Source organism: Coregonus lavaretus (genome assembly GCF_964263955.1).
Source record: "Coregonus lavaretus genome assembly, chromosome: 36".
NCBI classification, from domain to species: Eukaryota; Metazoa; Chordata; class Actinopteri; order Salmoniformes; family Salmonidae; genus Coregonus; species Coregonus lavaretus.
Window position 1 is genome coordinate 3,803,118 of NC_140023.1, and position 13,362 is coordinate 3,816,479.

At 44.6% G+C, this 13,362-nt stretch overlaps 1 protein-coding gene across 1 annotated transcript in view; it reads left to right on the plus strand.

The window, feature by feature from the left end:
• Positions 1-10,408: 10,408 nt before the first annotated feature.
• anapc1 (anaphase promoting complex subunit 1) overlaps positions 10,409-13,362 on the plus strand; it is a gene marked incomplete at its 5' end in the record, with an annotated part of 57,004 nt that continues 54,050 nt past the window's right edge. The window contains 7 exon segments of the mRNA XM_084153030.1: positions 10,409-10,494; positions 10,619-10,663; positions 10,665-10,687; positions 10,935-11,023; positions 11,027-11,051; positions 11,054-11,074; positions 12,959-12,984. Coding sequence (XP_084009156.1) covers positions 10,409-10,494; positions 10,619-10,663; positions 10,665-10,687; positions 10,935-11,023; positions 11,027-11,051; positions 11,054-11,074; positions 12,959-12,984 — 315 coding nt within the window.

The following is a 13,362-nucleotide window of genomic DNA, read 5'->3' on the forward strand; positions in this document are numbered from 1 at the left end:
CGCTTTATACCTGTAAAGGGAGATATGGTTTAATTCACTACTGTTGCTTTCACATAGCCTACATTCTTATGGTCAATGTGAAAACGACTACATTTCTCAAAATCCTTGCCTCATTATTCGGTACCACTTTACGCACAGGAAAAAAGTTTCATCAAGACCCTTTCTTTCTCTTGTATTGTTAAGGAATACGAGTAAACCACATGAGTAAACAAGTTTGCCGATTGTGCTAGCCAGTGCTTCCAGAAAAAATGTACGTTGAGAATGAATACAAATGCGCAATTGCGCACGTATCCAGTTGGTGAGGATTTGGTTTCAACCTTTGTATGAGCATTTGTTTATGTGCTCAAATACAATTTTCAATCACAAATCAATCTTATATTTGGAATAAATAACCATTTCAAGTTATTAATTTGCTGGAAGATGGACACAATTACTTCTAATTATTCCAACTATGTTTATGCTTGATTGCAGAGGTAAAAACACATTGCAGCCTGTGCAATTAGAATATGATGTGAAGCCTAACTGAAAATAATATCAAACAAATAGCATAATTATCTCAAACAAATAGCATAATTGGAAAAAGTCTTACATTTGCTAAAATGATCCGCTGTTCTGCTTGGGTACCGTGTGCTGTCCAAGGTCTTGAAACGCTTTGTGGCTGTATCTCCTAGAGAAGTCACGGAACACTGTTCAATACCTCAGTTGCTTCTTCAACTGTCAGCGTCTCTTACTATACCTTCAACTCTTCCCTCGTTTTATACATCTTAATACTTTTCGTTAAGCAGGAAGGCAATCAGATTTGATCAAGGTTGATACGTCATATAAATCCCTTTGGGAGTGATGCGTTCGTCATTGGCTTGTTCGCATGCTCAGTCGAACCAACCCTATGGTAAAATGTGGTTTTGGTCATACAAAAATGACTTATTGCATATCAGGGGTGTTGACTCATCTTATGATTATCCCTAGATGCTGTACCACTTGCAATGGTAGGTCTAATAGAGGTAAACAAAACATTAAGGCTGCATTTACACAGGCAGCCCAATTATGATATTTCTTCCACTAATTGGTCTTTTGACAAATCACATCAGATCTTTTCACATCAGATCTTTTTCAGAGCTGATCCAATTGGTCAAAAGACCAAAATGCCAATTAGTTTTCAGTACCTCCTTCCATTTCTCCTATTCCACCTCCTCTCTCCACCTCTCCCATCTCATCTTCTTTTTCCTCTATATCACTCTATCCTTCTCCTAACCACCCTCAGTCCCACCCCTGCCTATTGTCTCTCCCAATATAAGGATGTTAAATGTTGACATTCCCTTACTCAATGCAGATGAAAGGCTCAGTTGACACAGATGTCAGATGCTCTCATGGAATAACCTTACACGCATGTGAGTATAGGCCCACTTCCATTTCACCAGAACAAATCACATACAAGAACCATCATCTCCTCATTAGGTTTAACTAGATAAAGATTCACACAGATGTTCTGATTTGAGAGAGTGCATTGAACAGAGTTGTTCCCAGAGAGAATGAATACTTTAGATTTTGTGATCTTAGTGTTAGTCTGGTTAATGCAAGACTGTATGGCTGTTGTGCTGGAATGTTGGTGGTTCCATGGGAAAATAGATCAATCCATGTAGAATATATCTCAAGACTGAAGTACTAACAAATGTGTTTCTATAACCCATCATTTTTTTGACACTGGTTAATTTGAGTGATATGCTTCAGGTTTGAGCCACAGTGTTGTATTTCGGCAACTGGATTCAGTATCAGCATTGGACTCTAGTTTATCTGTACTGATTATCAGTGTTGGGTCTTATTGAATACATCTCATATCTCCAAGACTGGGCGGCTGTAATAACCTTATCTCTACCAGCAGCCTCTGGAAGTCTAATCACAATTGTAATGTAATCATGCCAAACATAAAGTTGATTAGGGACAAAGGACTGGGAAACATGCTCATTTAATTGACAGCGATGATTTGAAACAGAGTCTGGCAAGGACTCCTTATACAGGAAACGTATGCATTATTTTGAAGGAATGTGCAGAATTTACAAGTTCCTATGTATGAGCCAGTTAAAAGAGCCCCAGAAAACTACGACATTGATGAAACCATAACTTTGGTGTTATGATGCACAGCCTTTAAATTAGAAGTTAACTCTCAGCTATCCAGCAATAACGCCAGTCAGCATCACGTCACATGCTTAGGACCCTGAGACTGAACACCTCCCTCTGCAACTGGATCCTGGACTTCCTGACGGGCCGACCCAGGTGGTGAGGGTAGGCAACATCACCTCCGCCACGCTGACCCTCAACACGGAGGCCCCACAGGGGTGTGGTTATTCCCCTACTGCAATCCCTGTTCACCCACGACTGCGTGGCCACGCACGACTCCAACACCATTACATTTACATTTTAGTCATTTAGCAGACGCTCTTATCCAGAGAGACTTACAGTTAGTGCATACATTATTTTTATTTTTTCATACTGGCCCCCCGTGGGAATCGAACCCACAACCCTGGCGTTGCAAACGCCATGCTCTACCAACTGAGCTACATCCCTGCCTGCCATTCCCTCCCCTACCCTGGACGACGCCCCCATCCACATTGACGGAGCTGCAGTGGAGCGGGTTGAAAGCTTCAAATTCCTTGGTGTCCAAATCACTAATAACTTCAAATGGTCCACACGCACAGTCGTGAAGAAGGCGTGACAGCGCCTCTTCTCCCTCAGGAGGTTGACAAGGTTTGGCATGGGCCCTCTACAGTTGTACCATTGAGAGCATTTTGACTGGCTGCATCTCTGCTTGGTATGGCAATAGTACCCCCCTCGATCGCATGGCACTACAGAGGGTGGTGCAGACAGTACATCACTGGGGCTGAGCTCCCTGCCATCAGGCGGTGTGAGAGGAAGGCCTGGAAAACCATTAGAGACTCCAACCACCCAAGCCATAGACTGTTCTCTCTGCTTCCACAAGGCAAGTGTCACACCCTGGCTCTGGGGACTCTATATGTTGAGCCAGGGTGTGTAGATTCTATGTGTTTTGTGTTCTATGTTAATTAGTCTAGTTGTTCTATTTCTATGTTGGCCAGAGTGGTTCTCAATCAGAGGCAACGAGTGTCAGCTGTTGCTGGTTGTCTCTGATTGGGAACCACATTTAAACAGGCTGTTTTCCCACAGTAGTTGTGGGATCTTGTTCCTTTTGGTTTGTGCCGTGTTGGTTGTGTTTAACCTAGGACGTCACGTTATCGTTTATTGTTTTGTTCTTGTTATCACTTTGGATAATAAAGTATGTTCGCTCATCACGCTGCGCCTTGGTCTACTCCGTTCAACGATCGTGACAGAAAATCCCACCATACCAGGACCAAGCAGCGTGTCCAGGAGCAGGCGGCCTGGACATGGGAGGAAGCGCCGGGAAAGGAGCTGGAGAGGTTGGCGATGGCCCAGGTGGGCCAATTGTGGTCCTGGGAGGACATGCTCGGGGGAAAAGGGCCATGGGCTAAGGTTAAGGCCCTAGCGAGAGAGGAGCAACGGCGTCAACAGTGTCGTCGTCGGACGGACGAGAGGCACCCCCAATAATTTTTTAGGGGGGGGGCACACGGCATGGGCGACTGGGCAGCAGGAGGCTGCCACAGGGCGAATTGGGAGATTAGACGAGGAGGCCACCGGGTTTGGGGGGCCAGAAGGCAGGTTGGCGGAGCCTGGCTGGAGAGCAGAGCCAACTCCCCGTACTCAGGCATGGCAGCATGAGGCTGGGCAGGTTCCGGGGTATGCGGAGCTGCGTACTGTGCCACGAGTGGTCCGGCATAGTCCGGTACGTCCTGTGCGAGCACCCCGCACGTGTCGTGCGAAGGTGGGCATGCAGCCAGGACGGAGTGTGCCGGCTCAGCGCTCGTGGTCTCCAGTGCCTCTCCTCGGTCCCGGATATCCTGCGCCAGTGTCACGTGCTGTTATGCCAGTACGGGTACACAGCCCTGTACGTCCTGTGCGGATGCCTCACACAGAGTGTGTGAAGGTAGGCATTCAGCCAGGACGGGTTGTGGCAGCTCTTCACTCCAGGCCTCCTATCCATCTCCATAGCCCGGCCCGGCCTGTTCCTGCTCCTCGCACCAAGCCTCCGGTGCGCATCGCCAGCCCGGCCCGGCCTGTTCCTGCCACTCGCGCCAAGCCTACGGTGTGCGTCGCCAGCCCGGCCCGGCCTGTTCCTGCCCTTCGCACCAAGCCTACGGTGCGCGTCACCAGCCCGGCCCGGCCTGTGCCTGCTCCTCGCACCAAGCCTACGGTGCGCGTCGCCAGCCCGGCCCGGTCTGTTCCTGCCACTCGCACTAAGCCTAAGGTGTGCGTCGCCAGCCCGGCCCGGCCTGTTCCTGCTCCACGCACCAAGCTAACGGTGCGCGTCGCCAGCCCGGCCCGGCCTGTTCCTGCCACTCGCACCAAGCCTACGGTGCGCGTCGCCAGCCCGGCCCGGCCTGTTCCTGCCTTTCGCACCAAGCTAACGGTGCGCGTCGCCAGCCCGGCCCGGCCTGTTCCTGCCACTCGCACCAAGCCTAAGGTGTGCGTCGCCAGCCCGGCCCGGCTCGTTGCTGCTCCACGCACCAAGCCAGGGGTGCGCATCGTCAGCCCGGTCCGGCCCGTTCCTGCTCCACGCACCAAGCCAGGGGTGTGCGTCGTCAGTCCGGCACAACCCGTGCCTGGGTCACCGGTGCCTGGTCAGGTACCGGTCAGCTGCTCCACACCGGAGCGTAAGCAATCCGCTCCTACGATGTCCAGTCCAGCTCCAGCCAGCGGGGCCAGACCGGACCAGGGGCGCTACGGGGGGATTATTGGAGGGTGGTGGTCAAGCCCGGAGCCGGAACCGCCTCCAAGGAGGAATGCCCACCCAGCCCTCCCCTGTTTGGTTTATGTTGAGGCGCAGTCGCAGTCCGCGCCTTTGGTGGGGGTACTGTCACACCCTGGCTCTGGGGACTCTATATGTTGAGCCAGGGTGTGTAGATTCTATGTGTTTTGTGTTCTATGTTAATTAGTCTAGTTGTTCTATTTCTATGTTGGCCAGAGTGGTTCTCAATCAGAGGCAACGAGTGTCAGCTGTTGCTGGTTGTCTCTGATTGGGAACCACATTTAAACAGGCTGTTTTCCCACAGTAGTTGTGGGATCTTGTTCCTTTTGGTTTGTTCCGTGTTGGTTTATTTTGTAGCCAAGGACTTCACGTATCGTTTGTTGTTTTGTTCTTGTTATCACTATTGATAATAAAGTATGTTCGCTAATCACGCTGCGCGTTGGTCCACTCCGTTCGACGATCGTGACAGCAAGCAGTACTGGTGCATCAAGTCTGACACCAACAGGCTCCGGAACAGCTTCTATCCCCATGCCATAACACTACTAAATAGCGAACTAAATAGGTAACATTTTGGCTACACGGACTATCTGAGTTGACCTTTGTATTTTATTCTTATTTTTGCACTGTCTCTATGCACACTCACAGGGCCCTACATGCACACTGACACTGCAACCCACATACAAACACTCACGCCATCATTTAATAATATTATGTGTGTGTGTGTGAGAAAATGATGGAGTGAGTGTTTGTATGTGTGTTGTTGTGTCAGTGTGCGTTATGCACATACAGTTATACTGACTCTACACACGCACACCCACTCACATACAATCATCATATATGCTGCTGCTACTCTGTTTGTCATATATCCTGATGCCTAGTCACCTTACCCCTATACATATCTACCTCTATCGATCCAGTATCCCTGCACATTGTAAATATGGTACTAGAACTTATCCTGTATATAGTATGCTTACTTATTTATCGTGTTCTTCTTATTTTCATATCTTGTGTGTTTTTGTTCTACCTTGTTATTTTTAGTATTACGTTGTTATTGAGTACTGCATTGTTGGGGTTAGAGCTTGCAAGAAAGGCATTCACTGTACTTGTGCATGTGACATTGAAACTTGACATTTGAAACTTGAATACCATTATACATTATGCGAGCAATAAGTTGATCCTCCATCACGCTTCAATACCTAATGGACAGAACACGTAACAGAAAATACCTGGCCATGAGTCGGACGCTGGGGAATACCCCAGCTTGTTAGAGCTTATTGTGGTTTAGATTATCTGTCCACTGAACACTGGAGATGTGTTTGTTGCCAAATTGGCACTGACAGACTGATTTATGGGCCAGGGTCTAATATGACAGACACAGCCTTCTAGGTGAGTCAGTTTTATGTCATTTGCTTGAGGAACTCACTACCCAGTGGATGACCTTATCACCAATCTCATGGATTCCCTCACCAGGGTAAAGGTCCACCTGGATCTTATGAGTAATGGATAATCTCATAGAGCAGGGGTACTCAACTCTGACCCTACAAGGTCCGAAGCCTACTGGTTTTCTGTTCTACCTGATAATGAAATCCACACACCTGGTGTCCCAGGTCTAAATCAGTCCCTGATTAGAGGGGAACAATGAAAAAAGGCAGTGGAACTGGCTTCGAGGTCCAGAGTTGAGTTTGAGGGCTATAGAGGAAAGTAGATGGCAAAACTAGGTCCAATAAATCAAGACTGAGGGAGAGGATGTTCCTCAGAGTGGAGACCATGAACAGTACACGTCATTTTCCCTTTCACTGGCAAACCAAGGGCAAATTGAACATGGAAATTGAACATTTACAAATATAGATCATTGGTATGTTCTAAATTGTGTACTTCGTTATATTTAAAGAAATATTCCCAATTTCATTCAAGATCTCCTGAGTGGCGCAGTGGTCTAAGGCTCTGCATCGCAGTGTTAACTGTGCCACTAGATCCTGGTTCGAATCCAGGCTCTGTCGCAGCCGGCCGCGACCGGGCGATTCATGGGCGGCGCACAATTGGCCCAGCGTCGTCCAGGGTAGGGGAGGGAATGGCCGGCAGGGATGTAGCTCAGTTGATAGAGCATGGCGTTTGCAACGCCAGGGTTGTGGGTTCGATTCCCACGGGGGGCCAGTATAAAAAAAATATATATGTATTCACTAACTGTAAGTCGCTCTGGATAAGAGTGTCTGCTAAATGACTAAAATGTAAATGTAAATGTATCTCAACTTTGATAAGCTACTGATTTGGGAAAATATTGAATTTAGGCAATACAAAACTATAACTTTGATTTTAGGTGTCCAAATGGGCCCAAATACAACACACACTGTAGGCTGAGGGTACACCTTATTTTGGGCCCCTGGGGGACCTGTAATCAAAGTCCTGTTTTAGGCTGAAATCCATGCAATGGATCAATTAAGCAAACAGCTCTTCATAGCATCCTAACTAATTCTGTAAATACATTTGTGTCTCAAGCCACATGGAAGACGTTAATGCCCAGTAATGGTCTCAGTGCTTCATTAGTCCAGTAATCAAAGGCACAAACCACACTACAACGCTCCTGGGACCGCAAGTCATCAGATCCAATCACATTACAGGTTTGTCTTTCTGGGCTGCTCACAGAGGTAGCCATGTTTTACATTTCCTTCGATACTAACAAGATAACTAGTGTATTTAAGGCATGTCATTCAACTCTCTGAGGAGTTGGTTCTCTGGATAGTATCTGTCTGTGACAGTCAGAGAGCAGAACAGTGTTCACATGTAAAGTTATCTCATGCTGTTGTCAAAATAATTGTACAGTAGAATTTAATATGAATATATTTTCTGTTTTGTTCCAGATACACATCACAAATTCTACTGCTACTCAAGAACAGTTGCATTCAGAGGAAATACTATTGGGGAAGGAATTCTTATGACAGATGTTGAGTAATACTTTACAAATCTTTTTGTAAAAATGCTTTCTTAAGGTGTCAATTCTGCCCTGCCCTAGACACACATCGTGAGAGCAGTCAAAAGTGAGTGAGTACTACAATATAAAAAATAATCAAGTTCAATAACAGGTGTGAAGGCACACTCTGTTTTGTGATATACCTCGGGACAAACAGGAATATTGGCAGAGAGGACAACCTAGTTTAGCGGGCACACTGGGGGATGGAATAGTTCCCTAAATATCTCTATTAAACTCATATTGTTTTGACACATCCATCTCTAGTCCCTATGTCACCTGGATTCGTGAGCAGCAATGACAATGAAACATTTAGAAAAATTGAAGAAAATCTGGACATGGCCTATATCAAAGAGTTCAAGCATGTTTGACACCTGGCATTGTCCTATTGCATCCCAGACAGCAAATAATTCAGAGATGAATACTTTTTGCATGGCAATTTCTTATAATAAATAGGCCTAACGTTACTTATTGTCCAGCAAAAGAGGTTTCATGTAAGTTTTCCATTCTCTCTGGGTACAATGTATCTATTACTGAACGTATGAATATGGAAATGTCACCACTTGACACTTTCTCCTTCCCACTTGATTGGTTATTAAAGTGAGGTGAAGAATCTCAGGACAGCAAGATGTCAGCGCACTTTTGAAAAACGGATGTGTATTCTTATTTTACGGGTTGCTTTAAGTAGTTTTTATGTTGACAATACTGAATACGTGGTACCCAAGGAAGAGTCATATAAAGAAAACACAAGGACTCCGAGACGAGCCCCAAAATTACTTTTTATCAGGTTCGTGACTGTGCCACTGCAGCATGCTAGCTAGCTAACGAGACACTGCATGCATGACAGAATGCTAATCTAAACATGGTTGCTAGCTAGTTAGCCAGACACAAACATGCAACACTAAACGCTATTTATGTGTACTTGAAGTTTACGAAATGTATCTAGATAATATTACCAAGCTCATAGTAGCTAACGCGTTGGCTGGCTAAATCATGACGATGACCACAGTCACAGACAGTAACTTAGCTAGTTAGCTACTATTTGCTCGAATGTTCAAGCCAACCGCTAACTGCGGTAGTTTAATAGTTAGCTGTTATAGCTAACTAGATAGCTAGCTACGTGTCTGCGGTTCAGCGTGTTCTACCTAGGTAGCAGTTGAGTTGGCTGCACTAAGCAATTCAAAATGTTGTCATTTCATTTTGAACACTGCTTCATCACTGGTGTCATTGTATTTTCTAGGTATTTCACAGCATTTTATGTGAAGTGTAACACGATATCTGTAAGACATTCTCTCCCTCTCTTTCTCTGCGTTGCTCAGAAATAATACCCATGTCGAACGACTATGAAGAGAGAGCCACAATGATAGCCCCAAGGGAATTGCAGTAATTTGTCCCGTTTGGCCGTGAGGACTGCAAGGACCACCCAAACGCTGTAAACCTGCAGCTGCAGCCAGCCTCTGAGCTCAGGTCCTCAGACAGAAGGTCCCCTCCAGGATGTCACTCTACAGGAGAAGGATGCTACAGATAAATATGCATAGCTATATCTGGTATAAATGACTGGTCTGTCAGATAGCTTCCTTGCTTTGGTTCAAATAACATCTCCTTAATTGACTTATGATTTCACTTACATATTTGTCTTTAAAGTGCTGTCTGATGTGTGATGGTTCTGTTTGATACAGACAGCAGTCTTATGTAATGTTCTTTTCACTATTGTGTGTCTGTTTACAGGAATGCTGGTTGCTGAGAAAGGGTTCCAGTGTGGACAGTGATGAGATGGAGAATGAGGAGGAGCTCTATGCAGCAGGAAACATGGTCAAATGTGTGCTAGCAGCCATTTGACGTGTTCATGGTGTGTTGAATTTTGTGATGTACTACCTTGTGATGACGTCTTGAATTGTGATGTACTGTGAACATTGGTTAGATAAATCCTTATTTGTACATTTTGTCATATGTCTCCCAGTCCTGGCCATCTAAGGAGAACCAGCAGATATGGACAGTAATTATGGTGGTTTTACACAGTTATTGATATTCCCCAGGACCAGTCCATTGTCTTCTTAACCAATGGTAATGAGTGATTTGGCTCACTGACAGCTGACGAGAGGCTTCAGATTACAATGAAAAACAGCATCATGCAGTTAACGGCCTTGGCATGTATGTGTCATTATTTTTCACGTGATTGAATTTGTTTTTTTTTCCTGGTGAGTTGCGGGAAACACTGAGTAGGCCTAGGCCTATGTCGTAACATGCAGGGGAAATGATTATGCTTTCTTGGGGGCGAATTTAGCTCTTGTTAATTGGGTCCACATTTACAGACCAGATTTACGTTGGTGGATACATTTTGTAAATTTTTTTAACCAGTTGTAGTTGATAAGGCAAGACTCATGAGCCACTGTAAGACTCCACCATTATTCTACTGTTAGACTGTTGTCTCAATCATGTAAATAGGGACATGTCTTGATTCCCAACCAGAGATTCTATGAGAATGCAGACTGTCTGTTCTTTAGTGAGCCATTCAAATGTTGACTAGAGTCATGATTCACAAGATAATTAAACTTTTCTCCAACATCACCTTGAATAGGATTTCATGAAATTAAGTCCTGTGACTTTTACAAGTCTCTAATCTGTGGCCCACTAAATTTGGTCTGCTTTTGGAACGCAAAAACCCTGCATCCGATGCTCCTCCGAGTACTCCCAGGTACACGCAGTACACAGTAAAAACCCATAATACCCACTCCCAGCATTTTCTGATCCGTTTTGGTCGATGCTAGTGTGTCAGGAGTGTTTTGAACATGCCACTGTTTGTGTCTCTGTGTTCTCAGGGAACCTCTTCCTACAGTGTTCCGTATGCTGCACCCTCTGGATGAGACCAGTGGCATGCAGGTCTACAGGTGAGACTCTCAACAGAAACACACACACATAGAAATAGTCTAACACAAATCTTAAAACAAATTGTAACAGAGAATGGCGGAAAGCACCATATAAATAAACTATAATGGATGTTGAAACCTGAATGTTGGAGCCAGCATACTGTTGGCCCTCTTGCACTCCTTGACTGCTCTGATAGCTGGCTGCCGGTACCTTAATTGCTGGCCCTATTATGGCTTGTTAATTGCTCATCTCCTGTGTCTCTGGCAGGTCTGTTCGAGGCTGCCCGTATGCAGTACGTCTCTGACAGCACCATGAAAATCGTCTTCTCCAACTGCAAGCCCTCCATAGTCATGTCATAGGACACCGTGCAGGGCATACACTCAGTCACTCCAGATGTAAGATAACATGCAAGAACAGCCCCTTGTGTTAATAATGTTGCATTACTGCTTCCTTCATGATTTTTCAGTGGTAAAAAATAGAAAGTTCATGGCATAAATGGAATTGAAGAATAGAATTCTCATCATGGCATGAATGGTGACTCAAAGTCCTATCTACGATCCCTTAGAGTGGATTTAAATTGGTCTGACTGGGGCCAGGGATAGTTCACCCAAATTACAAAACGAAACATTGGTTTTCTTACCCTGTAAGCAGTCAATGAACAAGGTATCACAGCAATCCATGCTTTGGTTTTATTTCCCTGTTTTCAAATGCTAACATTTTAGAATTTGTGGCACAAATCCCATTCAAGTCATGGTACCGAGATTGGCATTATTCGCGTATCGTCCAAATCATCCGAAAGTATCTCAAATTGATTGTGACACTCAACAAAGTCCCTTGAAGATGATTTGAACATCATGTGCGATGATTATGATTAATATCGGTACCATGACTTGAATGGGATTCCATGGGATGATGCATTCTCAGGATGGGTGAGCCTAGTATGTTGATATTTGTTGCTTACTGCATTTGTTTTTACTAAACAGTACGTTCTAAATATTATGTAGTACGATTAGTACACAGTACAGTGCCCTCCACTAATATTGGCACCCTTGGTAAATCTGAGCAAAACGGGCTGTGAAGAAAAGTCTTTATTGTTTGTCCTCTTGGTCTTTCATTCAAAATATTCACAAAAATCTAACCTTTAAATAAAGTAAAATAATTGAAAGAAAAAATTAATTATTATCATAAAACAAATATTTTTCTCAAATATGTGTGCCACAATTATTGGCACCCCTTCATTCAATACTTGGTGCAACCTCCCTTTTCCAAGATAACAGCTCTGAGTCTTCTCCTATAATGCGTGATGAGGTTGGAGAACACATGGCAAGGGATCTGAGACCATTCCTCCATATAGAATCTCTCCAGATCCTTCAGATTCCGAGGTCCACGCTGATGGACTCTCCTGTTCAGCTCATCCCACAGGTTTTCTATGGGGTTTAGGTCAGGGGACTGGGATGGCCATGGCAAAACCTGGATTCTGTGGTCAATGAGCCATTTTTGTGTTGATTTTGAGGTGTGCTTTGGATCATTGTCCTGCTGGAAGATCCAACCACGGCCCAGTTTAAGCTTCCTAGCAGAGGCAGTCAGCTTTTGATTTAATATCTGTTGGTACTTGATTTAGTCCATGAGACCATGTATCCTAACAAGTTGTCCAGAGCCTTTGGAAGAAAAACAGCCCCACAACATCAAAGATCCACCACCATACTTCACAGTGGGGATGAGGTACTTTTCAGCATGTCTGTCTTTCTGTCTTCGCCAAACCGTTTCCAAAAAGCTCTATTTTGGTCTCATCTGACCATAGAACCCAGTCCCATTGAAAGTTCCAGTAACGTTTGGCAAACTAGGCGCTTGAGTTTGTTGTTTGATGACAGCAACGTTTTTTTTATGGCAACCCTCCCAAACAACTTGTGGTTATGTAGGTGGTGTCTGATTGTAGTTTTGGAGACTTTCTGACCCCAAGACCCAACTAACGTCTGCAATTCTCCAGCTGTGATCCTTGGAGATTTTTTGGCCACTCGAACCATCCTCGTCACTGTGCGTGGGGTCAATATAGACACACGTCCTCTTCCAGGCCGATTGTTAACATCTCCAGTTGCTTTAAACTTTTTAATTATTGCCCTGATAGTGGAAATTGGCATTTTCAACCGTTGAGCTATTTTCTTATAGCCATGTCCTGATTTGTGCAGCTCAACAACCTTTTGTCGCACATCATTACTGTATTCTCGGGTCTTTCCCATGGTGATGGATGACTATGGGAACTTGGCCTGTGTCACCTCATATTTATACCCCAGTGAAACAGAAAGTCATGGCTTACCATGTAAGTGTTCTTAATCACTTAGGTGAAGTTAAAAACGTAAAATATGAATGGGAATATACTTCAGTTAGATTTTACTCATAAGAATTTCTAGGGGTGCCAATAATTGTGGCACATGTTTCAGAGAAAAATATTTTTTTCAATAATTTTACTTCAATTAAAGGTTTGATTTGTATAAATATTTTGAATGAAAGACCAAGAGGATAAACCGCAAGATAATTTTTTCACAGCCTGTTTTGCTCATAAAATATTTACCAAGGGTGCCAATATTAGTGGAGGGCACTGTATGTAGTTTTAGTAAGTAGGAAAACTAACTGGGCCTCCAGTAGCTCAGTTGGTAGAGCATGGCGCTTGCAACGCCAGGGTTGTGGGTTCGATTCC